This window comes from Lampetra fluviatilis, chromosome 42 (genome assembly GCF_964198595.1).
Source record: "Lampetra fluviatilis chromosome 42, kcLamFluv1.1, whole genome shotgun sequence".
In the NCBI taxonomy this organism is placed as follows: domain Eukaryota; kingdom Metazoa; phylum Chordata; class Hyperoartia; order Petromyzontiformes; family Petromyzontidae; genus Lampetra; species Lampetra fluviatilis.
In genome coordinates this window covers 7006437-7019777 of record NC_136316.1, presented here as the reverse complement: position 1 = coordinate 7019777, position 13341 = coordinate 7006437, and the positions used below count along the sequence as shown (strand labels likewise).

Below are 13341 nucleotides of genomic sequence, written 5' to 3'. Positions count from 1 at the left end.
AGATCTCAGAAGCTGAGCAAAGTTGAGCCTGCCACAGTGTTTGGATGGGTGACCACTAAGAGTCTTATTTTCGGGTCAGTGACCCAGAAACTATTTCTGCACCTGGCACACCCGATCCGGTATACCGCCCGCTATGGCGAGCAATGAAAGGGTTTGGGAAATTATTCAAAATAGCTATCGGACGGTTTTGTTCACGAATAACTCTGAGAGACGACGTTGGAGCAGGTGAGCGATTGAGGGAGCCATGGAGGAGGCGTGATGGTTGCAGACTCTGCCAGATTACTCGTATTTCGCAAATTCTCTAATGCCAGCAATACCAACATCATGCTGCTGACATTGATAACGACGATGATGAAGGTTATGAGTGATGACGACGGTGTTGACTGATGATGACGTTGACGATGTTAACAATTACAATACTCGCGGCGATCTTGACAATTCTTATTATGATGATATTGACAACGATGATATTCATCTTCTTGGTTCTTTCTTCACCTGAAGACAGCTGCTTGCGTTGTAGCCAAAACGTCGTGAAAATTATTTTATTATGTTTTTATTATTATTATTTTATTATTTCCCTTCTACGTGACTTTACCGAAAGAACCAAGAAGATGAATCCCTGCAGTCACGAAAGCTTTAAATAGAGATGATGATATTCACATTTTGTCGACTATGACGTTGACGTTGACAACGTTGACAATTACGATACTCGCGACGATAATGATAATTTGTGATGATGACGACCACGATGATGGCGGCAATCATCATGACGATGAACACCTGCAGGAAGGGGATGATGTTGTCCTTGGCGATGGCCTGCAGCAGACGGGGTGCCCCCGTCAGGCTCTGGAGGCCCGCCCCGCACGTGGAGAAGAACGATCCGATGACGATGACCCACGGCGAAGGCCACGCGAGGGTGCCCACCACCAGGTTTCCCCTCACGGCCTCGCCAAACCTGCGCCACCAATGGCCGCACGGCTTTGTGAATCACGCGGAAAAAATGGTGGCACGGTGGGCACAGCGGTAACGCGTGTGCCTCACCGCAAGGGCCCCTGAGCTTGATTCCTGACTCGGGTGCACTTCTGCGTGGAGTTACGTATGTATGTTGAACTTTGTTTTTGCACCGTACGTAACCAACCGTGCTAATTGGAGGTGCGAGGGAAGGACAACAAACTAAATACCAGCAGTTCTACAGAAATCAGTTTTCAATCTAGATTTAAGTGTAGCTCCAGTGACTTCCTAACATCGCAAGAGCATTCCAGACGGCCGCAAAAACGCATCTGAAAGCGCGCAATGCAGTGACCGTCTTTGGTCGACGGCCAGCCAAAAGCCGCTGCGAGGATGACCGAGTTTGCGTGATGGTCTATGCTCCTTGACGAGATCAGCAAGGTGTTGTGGCTCATTTGAAGCAATCATTTTGTGTGTAATATGTGCGACCTTATAACGTATTTGTTCGGCAATCGGAATGTTCTCTCCCTCTGTTCTGCATGGGTTTACTCCGGGCTCTCTGGTTTCCTTCCATAGCTTAAAAAAAATCCAACGGAATTAGTATTGGCCAAACATCCCAATGATGAAAAATTCCTTGAAAATTTCACGGCTGCAACATCACCCCCTACTGAAAAAGCCCGGCAGGGTCCTTCTAAAGAAGATACTTGAGACTCAGTCAGGCAATCCTGGGTAAAAGTAATATAAATTGCTTATCAAACCACTTTTTTTTGTTAAACGAGTTGAACAATGGTAAATACCCGAGGCTCAGACAGTTCTAAAGTCTCAAACTGATTTGTATCTCATGAACGCAATTCAGTTGGTTCCATGTGTCCACTTTGGATCTATCAGTCGTTAATTTTCTACTGCAGGAAGAGACGTGTGGTTAATAGGTCAACTGTATCCAACATGTTCATGGAAGCGCACACTGTGTGGTTGTGATCTCTGACTTAATAATCTCAATCTTAGGGGCATCTCGACAACAAGTTGTCAAGGTTTATCGCACTTTCGATTCGCCCGGTTGGCTAGGTACAGCGAGTTCAACATACATACTTATCCCAAATGAAATGAAAACAAAATTTATTAACATGACCACTTCCTACTTTTAACAATGATAATTTTAGAGAGAAAAAAACTATTTTTTATTTGTATTCTTTAAAAAGGCTGTGATATGATTAATTCGTTTTTCAACGTATGTATACTACTGACAATGTAGTCCCTTAATATTTATATTTGATTAAGCCAGACATCAAGACCATAATGTGGTTCTGTACGCTCAAAAAAATATTAACATCACAACGGAGAGTGCATAAGAGGTTTTTTTGGGGTTAGATCGCGTAAATATATATATATTTACGCGATTTAAATATATTTTGGGGTTAGATCGCGTAAATATATATATATATTTAAATTTATTTACACGATTTAAATATATTTACGCGAAATATATTTACGCGATCAAACCCCAAAAAACCTCTATTATGGATATTGGTCGCGAAAGCCTACGTGTGAAACGTACTTATTTATTTTTTAATGCAGACAAAATTTACAGCTGAATGTAAAATTTTAATTACTTACTTGTCCCTTAAGACGACTCCCTCGACGCAGGCTCCGAACAGAATGACGCTGGTGAGATCTGAGCCACGCGTGTCAGTGAAGGACTGCGAACCCATTTGAGAGGCTACAGAAGGCAATTCGTAATAGAGGTGGTTTTGGGTTAGATTGCGTAAAACAAAATGTGGCGTTAAACCCGCCACCACCCGACACAGCCAATTAGTGAGGTTTGTCACGTAAAACAAAACGTGCCAAATCGTTGCTAGTACAGCACACCGGTGTGTTGGAGAGCAAACCCACAACACATTTACAATTCGAGTAGATTTATATTCACGCAATCTCACCCAAAAACATCTCTATTATGGATAACATTGGTCGCGGAAGCCTACGTGTTATACAGAAGGCAACTGGAAAATAAACCAACGTAAACTTTTGGCGATTAAAAGAAATACTCATCGGGAGAGAAAACAAAGTAATATACAATGCAAAACGTGATTTATGGACAGCAAAAAGGTGCGGTTTTGACCATACGATCAATCCTCCCATCATGCCTTGCATGTCACGTGGCATCCCCGGTACTATGCGTATCACGTACACACAAGCCCCTTGTTTTATGCCACCAACTCAAAACGAAATTGTTGCCGCATTCTTTTCAACAGCAGCAGAACAAGGTGATGAGATAACTGCACACCGGCGTCACCCCTTGTTAGGAATCATCAGTATACTATAACCAATGTACGGCTAGTCTCATCCACATGTAACAATTCACCTCCCCGTAAATGTAATTAAATGGTGACGTTTTGACTCAAGAATCAAAACTTGCCTGGTTTGTACCGAACGATTTGAACTATGGCACATGGTTTGTGTTGTTACTTTGACTAGCCTATAGATACATTTACAGAAATTTTGCAGTCATTTGTCAATCCACTGCTGGATGAAGGGCTCCCGACATATACGTTGTGTCAGTCATTGGGGCTGCTTGACCATATTTCACCACGCTGGTCAGTGTGGTTTGGTGAAGAGGGGTTCAGGAACCGTGGTGTCAGCCATGGCCAGGAGTCGAAATTTTGGGGGCTGGGTTCATGATGCTCCCATAAATTCACGCATAATTCATATAAACTAGGCATGCATTAACGTGCATCAAGTCTGTGTGTTCATGAATTGAAATTATTCCAGTGCACAAGAAACGTTTTAATTTGTGCACATAAATTGTGCGCACATTAAAAGGAGTCGTGATTTGATGAACACATCAGGAATGCAATAATTGATTTAGTCTATAAATTAATTAATTTCAGGTGCCTACAATTTAACGGCGAGTGGCGTAGACATCGCAGATGTGCACGATAATTATAAACGTGAATTTCAATAACCTCTTTACAAATGCAACATTTTGAAGATACTTTTTTTTCTTCAATCAAAAACATTAAACACATTCGTCAGCAAGATTGCGTAGCCTGAAAATAAACTAAAAGCATAGGTAACGTTTAGGAAAATAGCTTTGCCTGGAAGGATGGGGATGGCTTAGGTTTGTTTGTATGTTTCTATTTAAAGCTTTCGTGACTGCAGGGATTCATCTTCTTGGTTCTTTCGGTAAAGTCACGTAGAAGGGAAATAATAAAATAATAAAAATAAAACATTTGATTACGTTTTATTTTATAAAAAAAAGATGTTTAATTTTTATTATTTTATTATTTCCCTTCTACGTGACTTTACCGAAAGAACCAAGAAGATGTTTGTTTGTATGTGTTTGGGTGATTTGTTTACCTTTCTTGTACTTTGTGTTTTTGTACTGCTTGTTGTTGTTACATTCTTACCTGCCCCTGGTGGACATCTGTGAAAAAAAGCTTTATAGCTCATCGGATTCCTCCAGTCTAAATTCATATTCTGATTCTGACATATGCAAGGGCTCCGTGTTATTGACTAACGTGTTGAATTGTTTTGCTGAACGTGCTTGTGCAAATAATAACCAAGTAATTGTAAAAACATCTAATCAAAGCTTGCAGAGCACAGGACCCACAAAATACCAAATGACCAGCAACAAACAGCACTATTGAGGACATCATCGATCAAAGTCGATGTTTCTTGATCGAGCAAGGCAAATACTTATCCAGTCAGAAATCAATATTGAAATTTCCTATGAAATTAGACAGAAAAATACAAATATTCGCATTTGAAAGTATAATGAGAGCCTGCACACAGGAATCGAATTATCATTATCCTAAGGTCAAATATTTGCTCTCAGCAGGATATAATGCAAAAGATAGTTAAACATTTGCATACACAGCACACAAAAGCGAAGAAAAAACACCCCAGATAGCCTTCAACAGTGTTGAGGCAAGTGCTGTTCAGCACAGCACACGAGGGGGTGGGTGGCCAGCACCACGCCCGGCCGCCTTTGTCTCCCCAGTGGCGATGTTTACACACTTGCACCAGGTACTCATTTGAGGCCGAGTCGACCTAGGGGAGGCCCAGGACCGTGAGCGGGAATCGAACTCCGGTCGCCGGGTTCATAGCACAGCGCGCGAACTACTCACTACTGCTCCCCCATAACAGTAGAGAACACACGCACATGCATAATACATAGCAAGCCTTCATTGATTTGAGAATGTTCTAAACATCTACATTTCTATTTTGTTTAATGACCCATCAGCATTTTCAGCTTTACTCGAATTACATCGAACAGCATGGTTGGCTACGTATGGTACGAAAGAAGTTCCACATACACATGATATAATATAGGCATGGTGCAATATTGCATTTCCGACTTGCTGGGGACTGATGTATAGGAGGATAAGTGAAAAGTTTGGCTATGTGAACAACTATAAAAATGACAGTTACGCCATGTGTATGTACTGCACTGGGTATGGGTGGGTAATTGGTTAGGGCCGCTACGTTACAGCGGTATATGCCATGATGTGTTGGACCACATTAACTGTTAAACTCTCATGTTCACACCCATGTCTCCATTGCACTGAACTCCACTGACAGGGAACCCCTAAGGTGACCTCACTTGCACGGAAAACAAATGGTGTGTTTGACACACGTGGGCTTCCCTGCGAAAAACTAATTGGGTCCCATGTGGGTCTCAGACAGGAGCGACATCCTGGTCAGGACCGTGTGTTTATAGAGAAACGCCTTTGGCTTCGGAGAGGATACACACAGTGGAGGTGGTGGCGATTGCCATTATGGTCCCGATGGGAATGGACTTCTGAGCGTCCTTCAAATCCCCCGAGCGATTGGAGCCGGCCATGATGCCTGTAACACGGAGAGACGATGTGTCAACACCAAACGCAAGCCACCGCGCGATTTAACGATTCAGAATTATCTGCAACCCTGCGGTTGCTCGCTCACGCCACTGCTGCTGAAAGGGCCTCCACCACTAAAGAGAGAACCCCTCTAGAAGTAAATTGGCCTCCTCTTCCACACCGATTAGACATCGAGTTCAAGAGGTGAAAGTGTTCACACTTTAATCTATCACACAGTGGCGGAGGGATTTACGAATTCGGCACCATCGTTTCGAGCGACGCACCGGGCGTTGGAATGGAACCGGCGACCTCTGGATGGCAATTCAAGTTTTCGAACAATTACACAACGGCAGGATCCAACGATTAACACATTCCTGCGGAGGGAGCTGGTAGGAACGTTGGGTTGCTCGGTCAATGGCCAGGGTCAACGGCGGCGTGGTGTATTTCGCAAATATGCCCGACTGTGAGGGCGGGCACAAGCCGGCGTGAGTAGGTTAAACGTTGAGTTTTATAAGGGCACCACGAGGTGACCAGCCCTCCCCTCCCCACCCAGCCCCACCCCTCACATCCCCCACCCAGCCCCACCCTCCCAACCCAGCCCCTCCCCACCCTCCCCACCCAGCCCCTCCCCACCAGCCCCTCCCTGCACGACGGACGGACGGACACAATAATCCCCTGTGGGCTGGTGGAACCAGTGGGTTCCTACCAGTATTAACAATGTTAAAATGACGGTGATGATGATAATCGACGTCGTAACAACGTCACTGTTACAATGACACGGTGGAAACGCTGGCACGAAGAACAACAACAGCAGCAACGACGACGGTCGATGACAAAGTTGACAAACCCTGCGCAAAAAGACAAACCGGTCACGGACGGGAAGAAGATCCCGACGAGGGCAGTGAAGGAGGTGGCGATGTCGGCGAACACGTAAGGGAGCGTGCGGCTCGGGTACTCCCCTCCGCCCACGGCCTCCACCCCGGCCTTCTCGGCGAGGTCTCCCTTGCCGGAGTAACTGCTCCACACGTTCTCTGCCAGACACAGCGCAACGAGCGACATCACTCTTCGCGTGACGATTATTATTAGTTTTCTTCTTCTTGTCCCCATCACCATCATCCCCATCACAGCCACCATCATCACAACCACCATCAGAACCACCATCAACCACAACTTTCTCTGCGAGGTCTCCCTTGCCGGAGTAACTGTTCGACACGTGCTCTGCCAGACACAGCGCAACGAGCGACATCACTCTACGCGTGACGATTATTATTAGTTTTCTTCTTCTTGTCCCCATCACCATCATCTCCATCACAACCACCATCATCACAACCACCATCAGAACCACCATCAACCACAACTTTCTCTGCGAGGTCTCCCTTGCCGGAGTAACTGCTCCACACGTTCTCTGCCAGACACAGCGCAACGAGTGACATCACTCTTCGCGTGACGATTATTATTAGTTTTCTTCTTGTCCCCATCCCATCACAACCACCATCAACACAACCGCCATCAGAACCACCACCAACCACAACCTTCTCTGCGAGGTCTCCCTTTGCCGGAGTAACTGTTCCACACGTGCTCTGCGAGACACAGCGCAACGAGCGACACGACTGTTCTCGTGACAATACTTCTTCTCCCCCGCACCTCCGATTAGCCACGGTTGGCTACGTACGGTGCGAAAGAAGTTCAACATACACACATACAACGTATGCAGAGCAACAACTGCAATTGAACATTCTGGTGGTCAAGCCAGATAACCGCATCACGGTAAGCCACTTTGTTGAGCTATTATTTGTGGCCAGGTCGCTTCTGAAAATTAAGATAATGGCTCAGCGGGCTTTACCTGGTAAGATGAAAATAGTTTAGTTTTGTATATTTTTTGTAAGTGATTTATTTACCTTTCCTACACTTTTCACTCCTCTTTTAGGTTTTTGTCGTGTTACGTTCCTACCCGCCCCTCCTGGACATCTGTGAAAACGAACTTTATAGCTCATCGGATTCCTCCGGTATAAATAAATATTGTGGATCGGGCATTGCATCGTTATTGGTTGTACGGTCTGTTCTGGAACATTTTCCACTTGTGCATCATGCTATGTTACGTGCGGATGTGGCTTAGGTTGGACAATGAGCTTCGTGGAAGATCAAACCTAAGGGACATTTTTCTTCTTTAACACCAGCAACAACAGAAATAAACGCGCAATGAAATCATCCGTGTCGCTACTATGTCAAAAACTACGAAGGCCCTGCACCAATTGCTACAGGACTCACCACGTGACTTACCAATGGCCACATCTGTACAGTATTTGGGAAATACTGGCAAAGTGGTATTTAAAAAAGAAAACATTTTAATTATTTAGAGATGTACCATCACGCAGCGTGTCCAGCGCGACCAGCCGTGTGAATACGTTCGAGTGGTGTGTTTCAACCTTTTCAGGCACCCAGTGTGAGAGTCGTGACATGTGAGAATCAAACAAAATGCAGTCGTGATTAAAACCCTAACGATTTTTGGGATCGGTGGCGTTATTCCATTTGTTTTGGATGTGCTGAATAGACAACGCTGTCAAAGAACGATGAGAAATTCCGGCTATTAATACCCCTGGTTGAAAAAGCATCCACGTGTGTGTGTGTGTCTGTGTGCGGTGAACTTGGGTGCTCGCTAACTTAGGTGCTCGCTAACAGCACTTGCCCCAACAGTCTGTTAAGGTTATATGGGGGATCTTTGTCCGTACTCTTTGTTTCTTTCGGTAAGGTCACGTAGGTTAAAAATAAATAAATGATAAACAACTAAATTAAATCACGACGTTTCGGAGGCAACACAGTGAATTTGGCTATAACGGTTCCACCTGAAGACGGAAGCTTGTGTTGCCTCCGAAAAGCCGTGATTTAATTGAGTTGTTTTTAATGTATTTATTTTGTACCTACGTGACTTTACCGAAAAACCCAAAGAGTACGAATCCTTGCAGTCACGATAACTTCAAATCTAGGATCTTTTTCTGTGTGCGTTGAACTTATTACGCACCTCTGGTAGCCAACCGCGCTAATCGGGAGTTGTGTGTCTACCCTGCCGTCAGGTGAATTACCAAGGATTGCTCCGCTGGCCATGCCTGGGATGCCCGGCACCTCGGTGACGTTGTTGATGTCGAAGTACTCGTCGCAGGAGGCGTTGAGGAAGGCCGAGTCGCAGAACAAGCTCCACAGCTTGGTCGTGACAAGCGTGTCGTTCTCCTGCAGCGTCGTCTTGGCGCAGACGTCAAAGTCTTTCTGCGACAGGGTGCGGTTCCCCAGCATGCAGATCCTGTCAAAGGGATTTCCTCTAAGCAAGGCAGCCGGGCGGGGTTTAGGGCGACGCGGGAGACGTTTCTGCAACTAATTTGACGTCTATTCGGCTTGCTTAATCTTGGACGCCAAAGGAGAAACCCGGTGAGCAGAAGGGAGTTACGTAACAACGGCATCTGATGATCTTGGTGTTTGACGGTGGTGACAATGTTTGTGGGGTTGGTGTTGGGGTTGGTGTTGGCAGTGTTGATTATGGCGTTGATGGCAGCGGTGTTGGCGGCAGTGTTGGTCTTGAAGGTGGTGCTGATGCCGGCAGTGGAAACGGAGTGTTGATGCCGTTCGTGTTCAAAGTGATGTCAATTATCGTGGTGTTGGTGCTGCTGGTGCTAATTTAATAGTGGTGGTGTGAGTGAGTGATGCGAGGCAATCATCACGTCACTTTATTCAATGTATTTTTTTATTTGTCTTTTCCCACTAATTTACCCCCGATTGTGCCATCGGTGTTCACATCAAGAGATGAGTAATCCATTCTCCCGCGGAGCAATGCAACCCTGTGTGTTACAGAACGACGCAGATAACTACGTCCGGGAACTCTTCACGCGACTCCAGTGTCCACACAGTAAGAGACGGCAAAGCCCTTGCGATTATAAATTCCACCGCACGTCACCAACAACTATTGACTCATGCAGCAGTTTTCATGGCACTCATTTTGAGAGTGGGGGCCACTTTCGCCGATAAGACATCATCAGTGTGAGGGCCGCCACACATTTGAAGCCATTGGCTCTGACAGCATGATGGGGTGTTTTCACCCCATGTCAGGGGCCGCACGTCAGGAGGAGCCGCACTAAAGGCCACTACCACCAGTGGCCCGCGGGCCTTGCAATGAAGAACACTGGTCTAGAGCATTTGTACACGAACAACGCTCGTCTCAAACCATTGCTGGGTGACGGCCTCCCAGGCGCTGTACGGCCCACGTTGGGGGGGGGGGGGGGGGTGGCTTGAGTTGACCAAGCGACACCACGCCGGTCAGCTCGGTCCGCTGAAGCGGAAAGTTGCGACTCACGGGAAGTGCGGCGGACTCCAGGCCGTCTTGATGGCTCCAACGTAGATGGCCAGGATGGAGAGGATGACGCACGCGAGGAAGAGCATGGCGAACTTGTTGACGTACTTGACCCCCACGAACACCACTACGGCCATGAAGGCGAGGAAGGCCGTGCCGTACATGCGCATGTTGTTGAGCATCGCCGCCGCCTCGCTCCCGCCGTCCTCCGCGCGGAAGATCGCCGCCGACGGAACAATGTACGTCTGGGCGGCGGGCGAGAGAAACAAAAAGATGAAGCTATCTTTGTTTTGCCGGGTAAGGACCGCTGAGCTTTACAGATATTTTTTTTTTCAGAGGCGACCTGGCCATAAATGGTAGCCCAACGAAGTGGTTTATCGCGTGGAAATTCATAGCCGCCAAATACTCTTAAACGCACGTTGATTCGGAATGAAGAGGGAGAAACCAGAGGAACCGGATACAAATGTACGCAACCACAGGGCGACCATGCAAACTCCAAATACACAGGCATTAGGGTTGGGATCGAACCTACAACCTCCTGCATACCAGGCGAGGTAATTAACATCTCGCTACCAGAGCACGGGGGTTGGCGCGGCAGCATAATAATGACAATCCAGACTCAGAATCTTTATTTAGACTGGAGATATCCGATAAGCTATGAGTTTTTTCTTTTTTATTCAACAGATGTCCAGTAAGGGGGTGTGTCAGAAAGTTACAACAACAAACAATACAATAAACAATCAGAGTGAAAAGTATAGGAAAGGTAAGCAAATCGATAGAAAAAAAAAACCTAAAATAGATCAAGTATGTAAGTTAAAAGTGCATAAGTGCACAACAATTCCCAAGCATGGGAAAGGGAGCTAAACAACAGCAAAAACTGTCCCAGACTACACCAAAATAACACACACAGTGACCTCAATAAAATTGCACGTTAAAATCTGGCCATGTGGCTGAGCGGTAGAGCGAACGGTTTGCGATCGGAAAGTTGAGAATTCAAATCGTGGTTGGGGGTTGACTAGGCCCAACATCCTGGTTTCATACAGAAGATGTTCACATTAGGAAGGCCTGCAGTGTGTCCATGAAGGTCGGAATGTGTTTAATGCTCACACTGGCTGGGCCATCGCTTGTGGTTGAAGATCATGTGTTTGACTGGTTGGAGCCTTTTGGCGTCATCTGGTCCAACACCATGTGAGACTAGGCTCTAAGAAAAGCTGTCTCGGGTGTGGACCAATCAATTTCAAGGACAGTGCATACATTATCAGCGTTGTGTTTTTTTATTTGCATTCCGACCGCAGGTATTGTGGTCAATGCAAACATGACTCTTTGTAAAAAAAAAGGTGTCAGTTTTGTTGCCAGATAAAAAACCAATTATCATATTTTGCTACTGGCAAAGGAGGTTCCAATGGTGGTTGGAGCTGTTGTGTGTGTATGTGTCAATGAACGTGTCCACAGTGCATAGTCGTCATGTGTGAGTTAGGTAAAAATGTATTCTGACTGGATAGGGGTGTTGTGCGTGTGGAATGCGTTCACAATTCGTACATCTATAATATGGTCGGAACATGTTCAAACTGGACAGGACTTTTAAGTGTGTGTGTGTGTGAATATCAGAACATGTTCACATTGGATAGGCTGCCGAGTGTGTGTCTGTGTGCGCTGCACTACAAACACCCAGTGACCCGAGTTCGATTCCCGCTCACGGCCAACACCAGTGATGATTATCTGAACTGGTCATGGTCCTTCCCTAGATCAACTCAACCTCAAATGAGTACCTGGTGCGGTGTGTAAACATCACCACTGGCGAGACCAAGGCAGCCGGGCATAGTGTTGGCAAACCAACCCTCTCATGTGCTGTGCTGGCCTTCATAAGTGCTCGCTAACAGCACTTGCTCCAACAGTTGTTCAGGTTATACTGGAGACCTTTGTCTCTGTTCACAATGGATAGGGTCTTACGTGTCGGTGTGCGTGTGATAATTTCAGAATGCATTCACATTGGATAGAGCTGTTGTATGTGTGCGTGAAGATCACAACGCATTTTGTTTGGATAGAACTGTCGAGTGTGTGTGACTGTCAAAACATATTCAGACAGCACAAGGACTGTGCGTGAAGGTGCAAAGGGACGTGGACACACTGGATAACACCGTCGCGTGCGCGCGCGTGCGTGAGCGTGTGAACGTTTCACCAGCAGGATCTCGATGGCGCCCAGGATGTACATGGAGGCAGCGAAGGTGGTGCCCAGGTAGAAGCAGAGGCCGACGGCGCCGCCAAACTCAGGGCCCAGCGAGCGCGAGATCATGAAGTAGGAGCCGCCCGCTGCAATCGACGGCACCCGCTGTTAGCGAGCATCAAGTGAGGCTCGTGGCAGTTCGCGGATGGGCGGTGTGGCCAGTACCAAAGCACAACGGAGCACATTTTGTCTCCCAGTGCTCGAGTTGACATGGTGACGTAAACCAATATACGATCGGCAAGGTCTACCTATGGGAGACCCTGACAGCTTCAGTGGCCAATCTTTAATGTTGTCCAGCATCATCATCGGCATCATCATCACCCACAATGGAGTTATGGTCCCACATTTACATGGGTGTTCATGGGTTTGCTCCAAGCATGATATTTATCAACGTTAATTCAAGCAAGATAGACACCTTGAGCTTCATATCTCATTTCCAGGGGGGTTTCAGGCCAAATATTCTCGGCGCACAATTACTCAATCACAAATTAGCCATTCATTCCAAACATCATCACCGGATAAAGAACTAGAATCATTGATACTATTATCGACACTTGCACACTCTCATGTGTGCAGTCGTGTGTGTTCGTATTCCTCTGAGATGACTCTGACCTTTAAAAACTCAACAAAAAAACTAAACTATTTTAATTTTACCAGGTAAGGCTCTCCGAGTTCTGAAGCTTTTTTTCAGAAACGAGCTGGCCACAAATGACAGCTCAACGAAGTGCCTCATCACGTGGACATTCACAGCAGGCAAATACTCTAAATGCGTGATGTTCATTATAAATGTGGAGGGGAAAACATCGAGGATTCGGAGAAGCCACAACCTCCTGGATACCAGGCAAGGTAGTCAACATCTCTCCACCGTGGCGCCCCTTTTGACCCCAATACCCAGACTCACCCGGAACGACACCATTTGTGGCGATGGCGCTCATTGATATCGCAGTCAGCATGGTCTGTGCAGGGAGGATGAATTAACAAGCTCAGCGTCAGACACT

The 13341-nt window shown here is 46.3% G+C and overlaps 1 protein-coding gene across 2 annotated transcripts in view; it reads right to left on the bottom strand.

Moving 5' to 3' along the window:
• LOC144946677 (solute carrier family 12 member 4-like) overlaps window positions 1-13341 on the bottom strand; it is an 89849-nt gene that overhangs the window by 24083 nt on the left and 52425 nt on the right. For both annotated transcript variants that reach the window (XM_078875757.1, XM_078875756.1), the window contains exons 6-13: window positions 13245-13299; window positions 12299-12429; window positions 10123-10364; window positions 8864-9078; window positions 6650-6814; window positions 5695-5793; window positions 2563-2620; window positions 781-955 (exon numbers count right to left, since the gene is read on the bottom strand). In XM_078875757.1, coding sequence (XP_078731883.1) covers window positions 781-955; window positions 2563-2620; window positions 5695-5793; window positions 6650-6814; window positions 8864-9078; window positions 10123-10364; window positions 12299-12429; window positions 13245-13299 — 1140 coding nt within the window. The remainder of the gene's footprint in view (window positions 1-780; window positions 956-2562; window positions 2621-5694; window positions 5794-6649; window positions 6815-8863; window positions 9079-10122; window positions 10365-12298; window positions 12430-13244; window positions 13300-13341) is intronic.